General features: G+C 40.1%; 1 protein-coding gene across 1 annotated transcript in view; it reads right to left on the minus strand.

Annotated features, from left to right (window-relative positions):
- Positions 1–6,188, minus strand: part of LOC108238869 (protein FAM124A) — a gene marked incomplete in the record, with an annotated part of 25,638 nt that extends 19,450 nt beyond the window's left edge. Inside the window, 1 exon segment of the mRNA XM_025006980.1 lies at positions 5,896–6,188. Within this exon segment, the coding sequence (XP_024862748.1) occupies positions 5,896–5,951 (56 nt within the window).
- Positions 6,189–8,683: the final 2,495 nt, after the last annotated feature.

Genomic DNA, 8,683 nt, shown 5'->3' on the forward strand with positions numbered 1-8,683 from the left:
GGGGGTTAAGTTGATGTGGACATATCGGGCGGAGGGGGAGGAAGAAGAGGGCGAAACAGCAGGAAACAGAGAGAGGAGACAGAAGTTTATATTACAGTATATGAAGTGCACTCTGGATGATTTACAAAGACGACATGTTTTCATTTCAAATCAAACGCTGACAGTAGGAGAGGTCACAATAACCCACAGACATCTGACAGGGTAAAACACTGGGACTGTTACTCAGATATTACTCTCATTTCTTTGCACTCAGATTCTAGTATTATACTCAAGTACTTTTATTTTCAAGCTACTTGTAGTTTTTAGGCCAATGCATATTTCTACTACATTCAAGCAGCTAAAGATAAGCCCTCTAATCATTAGTATTTATGTGTCATTTTGTATTTTGCGCACAGCGTGAATGTAATCAATTTTAGTATCTAAAGTAGTAAAAAAAACAAATAAAAAATGCTTGACCAAAATAGTGTAAATACCCTGGCCAATTTTGGTTTTACTTTAAGAAGAAACCATTTTTGGTAAATGCAGCCATGTGTGTTGTTTCCGTGGGAGCGATTAGAAAGCCTGTATCAGTATTTACCACACAAAACGCATTCCCGTCAAATCTGTTTATAAGAAACGGAGCCAAAACACTGACCACATCATTTTATCAAGCGCGTTTGGAATTTCTTAAAGCGAGAAGACAAAAAAAAAAAAACTCAGGACAAAAAACAGCTGGAATTAAAGGCCTATTATTCCTTGAAGGAATGCATATCGCCCGCCGCCTTTACATTAGGATCATCTTATGGTGAGAAGGGACAGAGTTATAGCCACTAGTAAAACCTCATGAATTCCATTATGTACAGTGTCATGAGATATCTCATGAGATATTTCGCTAACAGACAGACGGAGCTGTCTGCAAATAGTTAATGGCAAAACTTTGAAGTGGAAAATACCGCTCAGTGTGCAGTTTGGAGTATGCGTGGGGATCGTTCTCAGCTACTACCACGACGAGCTTTAGCTTAATATCTGTAAAACTGGGTGAGTTAGAGCTGTTTTTGTGTTGTTGTTTTTTTTAAAGATCAGTTGGCTGTGGCAGCCATCTTGAATCAGGCTGACTCCAAAAGTTGTAGGTGTCCATCAAATGATTACTTCCTGCAAGGTTATTTAAATTAATTTAAAATCATGAGATATTTTGCAAACAAACACACACAGACATGGGTAAAAAAAACAACAACATTATAGTCAGCCTTTGCCTTTAAGCGGAGGGCGATAAGAAGCGGGTTTTTTTTGTCACGGCGCAAAAAAATAATGCAAATTTGAGCGGCAGATCGACCAGCTAAAAACTGACACCAGCTTTCACCCTCATTTCCCAAGGAGTGAAGCTACATGCTACGTGTCGTAGCTTCATGAATCACCTGTGAAACTTCGAGCCTGAGAACACAAGTCCGACAGGAATCAGCTGACAGCCCCCGACACAACTCCTGAACTAACCTAATAAGTCCTCTGGCGCAGCAGGAAACAGACGAGAGAGTCTGTTTCCTGCAGCAGGAGGTCATCAATCCAACTAACGGGGAATTATGAGCAGCGTAGATAAATGAGTGGACGTGAGCGATGGGAGAGGAGGAGACCAGGCCGACGAGGTATGCCGGGGAACTGCTGAGGGGGAGTGGGTGGTGGTGGGGGGGAATAAATACACAGAGCAGGTTTTTATTGACTGGAAGGTTCCAGGAAAAGTGCACAGTAAAAAGTCGTAGAGGTGAAGCTCGGGAGAAAATGGCTAACTTGGAAAAAAAAAAGAAAAATTCCTGACTCTTTGGAGTAAAGTTGGAAGCAGAGGGAGCAGCTGATGAGTCCTTTGGGTGGGGAATACTTGGCAGGGCTAACTCAGCAGCGTCTCGCCTGCCGGTCCCAGCCTGGAAGCTCTGCCTGGCTTCATCTCCCTCCAAAGACAATAAAACACAGAAGACGTTGAAGCTTGGACAGGCAGAAGCCCGGTCAGGTACATACGACCTGACTGCCGAGTGACACCCCCCCCCCAAACCGGGTCAGAGCGTCTCGTTTGGCTCACATGGAGCAGAGCACATTCAGGCGTGTCGTTGGGAAAAAGGGTGGCGATGCAACGGAAGACGAAACAATAAAGACAAAAATGCAACGTGGTGCATCATCACGTCGGTGGATGTTCCAAACAGTGACACGCAGTCAGACAAGATTATTGCCTCAGCTCAAAACAAACCAAATGTTTGAAAACCAAGCCTCATTTCCAGTAATAACAACCCAGTGTTTGACCTGAACTTCACTTGGCCGGCATGTAGAAGCATGGGCCGTCCAGAAATGTGCTCTTTGATGTGCGACGCATTAATGTGTCACTTTAGTTCGTAGATGGCTTTAAATGCTGCATGTGGCAACAACAAAAAAAAAGACGTCATTAAAACAGATAAAAAGCTTTCCACCACAGACAGGGGATGTCAGAAAATCTGAACAAGCAGCACATGTGCTCAACATCTGGGGGGGGGGCTTCCTGACCTTCAACACCAACCAAGTAACACTCACACAACTAATAGCTGCTTATGATAGTTTTAGATTATCTCATGGTGGTCTATGCTGCAGTTCTTTGGAGTTAGGTCTGTTTTCAGTTGTGATGATTTATGATAGTCACAAATACACGATTGTGTTCATTTCATCATCTGCAAAGAGGACATCCAGGTCATACGTGATGCACGCAGCCCTCCAAAAGGCTAACAGCAAGTGGCCTTCAGAGGTGATGAAAGCACGCTGAACAGAGACCAGGACAAAAAAAACATTAAAAACCATTAAAGACTCAGACACAGAAAAAGGCCCCTTTGTTTTAGACAGAATTACTGAGACTGCTGCGATTTTATTTAATTGCTGAAAAACAACCACACACACACAAAAAAAACTTCTTTCCACCTATAATTAACTAAAACTACGCTGACCGGGCTGAATTTTTGCAAACTTTTGACCTCATTTGGTACTTTAATTTGCCTTGCGGAGTCGCAAGACTCTGAGAGTTTTTTTTCTTTCTTTTTTTTTGAACCGGCATGCTGCCCGTTGCCGTCATAAAAATAAAAGCTTTGAATAATCCACAGCACACAGACAGTCTCTTTGTAGAATTAGTAGCTACGCTTTCATCTGGGGTTTGTTTTAGTTAGCTTTAAGCACATATTGCCTTTCACATAAAGAGAAGTCCTTCACTTTAGTCTCATGTTGTGGCATTTATAAAAGAAAATGAACAACCTGAAGGCCGTCTTTCAGTATTCAATATTTAGTTTTGGTTTATTTTGATCAAAATGACAAAGAAAAGTGTCAGTCATGACTCATAGTACACACTGTGGTCCGCTGTGTAAAAAAAAACAGACCTGATAACTGATATAAAATAAAAGTATTTAAATTTCTGCAGATTTAAGTAATGACCAACCAACCAAAATCATAATATTAGTGGAATGGGCACAGACGGTGGGTGATAATGTTTTTGCCCGTGTCTTTACGTGTCTGTTACCAAAATATCTCATGAACCTTTCAGTGAGACTTGCAGAAAGAGATGGTTGGATGTACATGAGGAGAAGTCTTTTTTTGCTTTTTATTTCATATCAACACTTTCCATATGTGAATTTGAGCTGCTCCCCCTTTCATTAATCAGATCTCACACACACACACACACACACACACACACACACACACACACACACACACACAGACAGTATATATTATAACGTTTGGTTCCAGTTCACACTGAATGACACAGCGTGGACGATACCAACGCACCGATTCCCCAGGCAACTTTCAACATTCGAGTAAAACCCCTGATAAAAACCTCATAGTCCAGTTGCTGACGCTTCATGACTTACTTGCAAAATGTTAAAAATATGCAGAGTCTTGTTGCTTTTGCACTCCTTTGATGCTGTTTAAATGCCTTTTCTAACATGCTGGAACTTATTTCTATACCTAAAAAATGTAAATCTATAATCTATACAGCAGTTATTGAAATTGTTGCTATGTTATGACGTTTAGAAATGTCCTCACCAATTACAGCATTAAAACTTAACTGATTACCTTTAAGATTAAAAGTCATTATTACTGTTCCCAAACCCTAGAGGTAAAAATGTGCTGTAAATGTGACATGACCGCGCTCCAACATGGTTACTTAGACTTTATTCTTGACATTAAACCAGATTGTTCTGATGGGACACGTGGAAACAATAAAACAGAAGTATTTTAAAGCATTGTTGGTCTTATGTTTGATGACAGAACAACACAAGTCCTGAGTTTAGACGAGGTTTTTTAAAACAAATAAAGTTGACATTTTTACAGGCCCCGCTTTTAGGGACTCGACAGCGACAGTTCACATATTTTGACGTGGGGTTTTGTAGATAGTTTACAAACAATTAATATCTTACCGGCCTCTAGATAGCTTACTGATCAACCTCAGTTTAGAAAAAAAAAACTTTAATTCGGACTGAACTGAACAAGTAACCCAACTGGGGGCCAACAAAGTGGTTCTTAAAAAGAACTCCAGTACATATTTATCAAATACTATTTTATATTGTTGTCCACCTTTAATTTCAGTTATTTACAAAGAACTGAGAGCTTAGGCTATGTTCACACTGCAGGTCTTTATGCTCAGATCTGATTTTTTTGCGTGGTCGTTCACGTTACATTTTAAATGCGACCTCCATCAGACTCCAGTGTGAACAGTCTCCAGATCCCAAAATGAGCCACATGCACAGAAGACGACATGACGTCACACTCTGCACACTGAGTTGATGGAAGTAAATATGGACGCTGTGAGTGTCAGCATGTGTGTAATGATTCTGAAGCTGCTGTCCAATCAGAGCCAACTTTACATCCAAATGGTAAAAGAGAACGATGAGCTTTTTTTTTAAAGCTGTGGCTGCTGCCTCTGAGCAGAGGCATGTGTGGCTGAAGAGACAAGAGCGGTGGGACCTTGTCTGACCTGAGGGACCTCTGCCCTTTCACCCGACGTAAAAGTCAAATGAAGTGCGACATGAACGTTCACACTGCGGTCACTTTGAAAAACATCGGATATGTATCCGATTCAGCACCACGTACACGAAAAACATCAGATTTGTCACGTTCACGCCGCCATGACAAAAAAATCCGATGTGTGTGGCATAGGGGGCAAAATAAAGTCAGAGCGGGGTCGCTTTTGCCTGCAGCGTGAACGTAGCCTTAGTAGCTGCAAGCGTTTGGAGCAGCAGCAGCAGCTAGCTGTAGCGCTTCAGGTGCAGCCAGCCTGGGGCACCTTCCTGCAAGAGCATTGCGATGTCTCCAATGGAAGAAGTGACTAATGTGAGGGGGACTGTGACGGGAACAGCTACGAAATGGGGTTGTTTTAAGGCGGCACCAATCCACTTTGGCCCCCTCTGGGCTCGAACTAGCCATTAGCTCGTCAGTCTGGTCAGGCAAAAAAAAAACAAAAAAACAACTACATTCCAAAACTGTGAAGCTACCCTTTAATAGGCTCTCTCCCACACAGCCACACTCTTTGACTACCACTGTACAACACTTAGCAGACATACCGCAGGAGAAACCAGGGCACAGCTGGGTCTAATGGCTGAAACAGAGTGAACAAGAATTATTGAGCTCCTTGCTGTCGAAACAGATTAGATTTCATGACAGGGGGGGGGGACATATTTCCTTGAATACTTCTTTCTTCTAGCCTGTGTATCGTTTCTAACCTTTACAACCCAAAATAATAGACTTCTCTGGCATCCCCTCCTTTGCATAATGAGTTTATATCGACACGGGTTTTAGAGTTTGTTTATTACAACTATGAGCTGCTTTATATAAACGCTAACCTTTCTTATGGGTTGCATATTGTTCATCTCCAAGTCCTTCAGTAAGAAGGAGTAGTTCAGTGTTTTCTGCTCCACTCACCCTCCAGTCTCGGCTCCTGAATCCACGCAGTCATCTTCTGTGAAGCTTTTCTCCATCTCAGACTGTCTCAAACCGCCAGGCTGTTGTCTTCATGGTGTCAAAAGTCCCCACACAGCCGATACAAAATAAAAAGAGAGTTGCATTTAAAGGGAGGAACACCGTGTAGGCTGAGAGAGTGAACCAAGTTGTTTCTGAGCCGCAAAACTTTGAGCGTTTAACCAGCGTGACGCGTTCAAAGACGGTTGGAAATCAAGGCTACCGAGGCTGGAATCTGCCCGAATGTGAGATGTGGGTTCGTGCTGCGCAAAGAAATCAAACAGCCCAGCTTGAGCGCTGTTTTTAAGCGCGTCTACCACTCCCACAGAAACATTAAACACTGCAGTTTCTGAGCACAGAAGCTTGTAGACTGAAAGAGGCATTAAAGGTGCTCACTGCAAACTATGAAGTCAAACATAAAAACGGTTATCCTGAGCTATATCAAATGGCACAGCTCAAAAGAGTTTATTCTGGCAGTTTTAATGATATGCAATTCTGAAATGCGGGCAGTACTCAATGTAAACAAAGCAGGCTGTTACAGTATGTTTGTAGATTTTGTTTACAAATTTTTCATTTAAAGACACATTTTACAATCAATGTGAGAAACATATTCTGCAGATTTGTTTTCCTACTTTATGGATTGTGCCTTTAGGACATAAAGGTTCAGATGGATACACAAAATAAATACAAAATCTAAAATTACTTACAGGAGACAAACAGAAAAGCCACAATTATGAAGAAACAGAGTCATCAATGATAACCAAAGGACTCAGATTGAACATACAACTGAGATGGAACCTGTGGTAATAGAATTTTACCAGAACGTACAACAAGGAACAATAACAAAGTGGATTACAATCAGGCCATTCAACCACAGGTTACGTTTTATTATTATTATTATTATTATTATTATTATTATTATTATTATTATTTTACTCATAGGAAAACAACCCACAAATCTTTATACGTCATAGTCTATCTGTCTTATAGTAAATTAAAACCGCACATAAATGGGGTTTCTTCTGACTGCAACTGTCCCATATGAAAACAACAATGGGTTGGTGTTTGGTGTTGCTTTTTACGAGCAGTACTTGAAGGTAACAAGAGTGAGCGTGCTGCTGTGGCTCCATCACCAGAGGAGCTGAGGTAATGCACCATCTCTTTCCTAAGAGCATCTCTGGTCTGCAAACCAAACCCATTTTCAGTTTGATAAATAAACCCTCAGATCAGCCTGAAGACGTACAGGTTTGGATCAAACTAATGCCACAAAGCAGCTGTAATTTGTTCAACAGCAAACAGTAAACTGATGTAAAAACACAAGTGACATAATGAAGAGGGTGTCATTTTAAAGCTGTATGACCCAGTTTTGTTTCATTAAAGGAAATGTGCTAGAACAGCAAAGTAAAAAAAAAATGTGTTCAAGTAAACACTTGAACACAAAAGATGTCTGAGCTTCTAAACTCTGGATTGAGCTGCCTAAGGAAATCCGGTCAGCGAGGTCAGTGACCTCTTTTAAATCCCTTCTTAAAAGGTTGCTTTGATCAGAGAGCCTATCCTGACTATTCGGATCAAGTTATTGGATTTAGCTATAATAACGGTCCTAAAACTATAAAAATCTATGTGTAGATTTTTGATTTTCACATGTTTTTATCAGTTGTTGTGTGAAAATCTGTTTACAAAGACTGTTTTTATGTTTGTTCTTATCTTAATGCTTTGTTTTGGGGGGGACTGATCTTCTGTTCTGTCTCATTCTGCATGTAAAACATATAAAATATTGAAAAAAAATCAACATCTGCGTCTGTCAGAACTCCATCATTAATACCATTGATGGGTGCCGCTGCAGCTCTGAAACATACTGGAGCTTCAGCACTTTAACACATACTTCTGTTCTAAAAATAATCCAACTAACTAACTAACTAACTAACTAACTAACTAACTAACTAACTAACTAACCTTTGCATTTTAACTGACCGGTCAGACTGACCTTCTTTGGATCTAGAGGTATGATGAGCAGAATAAACACCTAGTCAGGGAAAAACAGCTAAATGGGGAGGTGTGTGCGTGCATATGTACGTTAGTAGATGACTGCATGTGTAAAATCTTTGGCAAAATAAAGACGTACATACATTTTTAGTAGCTAGATCATAGTATTACAGTGTGTTTTTCTGTTTGTGCTTGATTTCCTTCAAAAATCATTGGTTTGGGACGTAAACATCATCTTCAGTGGGACCATCGTCAAAAGTCTTGTGGTAAAAAGAGCCGTACTGACATTATCCATCCCTCTGTGGCTTTTGAATCATTCACAATATAATTAGTTTCTAATCCAGTGACAATGGCAAGCATTTGCTAAGATTTTGAGATGCATTATGATGCATTTGTTAAGCAGTTTTTAATTTATTTGTTATACCGTTTTAGTTAAATTAGGCCTAAAAACTATTTAAAAATTCAAAGCTTCTATTTGAAATACTAATGCTTTAATTTCAAATATTCTGTCAAAGCATTAAAAAAGAGTAAAAATTGGAAGAATGCTTACAATTCTTTTGTTACCCTTATTAGTCATGAGTAAGGTGTAACATGGCAGATATACGTTTTCAGTGTATTTCTCTTTGTTTGCACAAAAACAAAGTTTTGAAGAAACCCAAATTCTTGTTAATCAATCAATCAATCAAATTTTATTTGTATAGCACATTTCAGCAGCAAGGCATTTCAAGGTGCTTTACATAATTAAAAAACAAAATAAAAACAGCATGTG

The sequence above is a fragment of the Kryptolebias marmoratus genome, linkage group LG6 (genome assembly GCF_001649575.2).
Source record: "Kryptolebias marmoratus isolate JLee-2015 linkage group LG6, ASM164957v2, whole genome shotgun sequence".
Taxonomy (NCBI): Eukaryota; Metazoa; Chordata; class Actinopteri; order Cyprinodontiformes; family Rivulidae; genus Kryptolebias; species Kryptolebias marmoratus.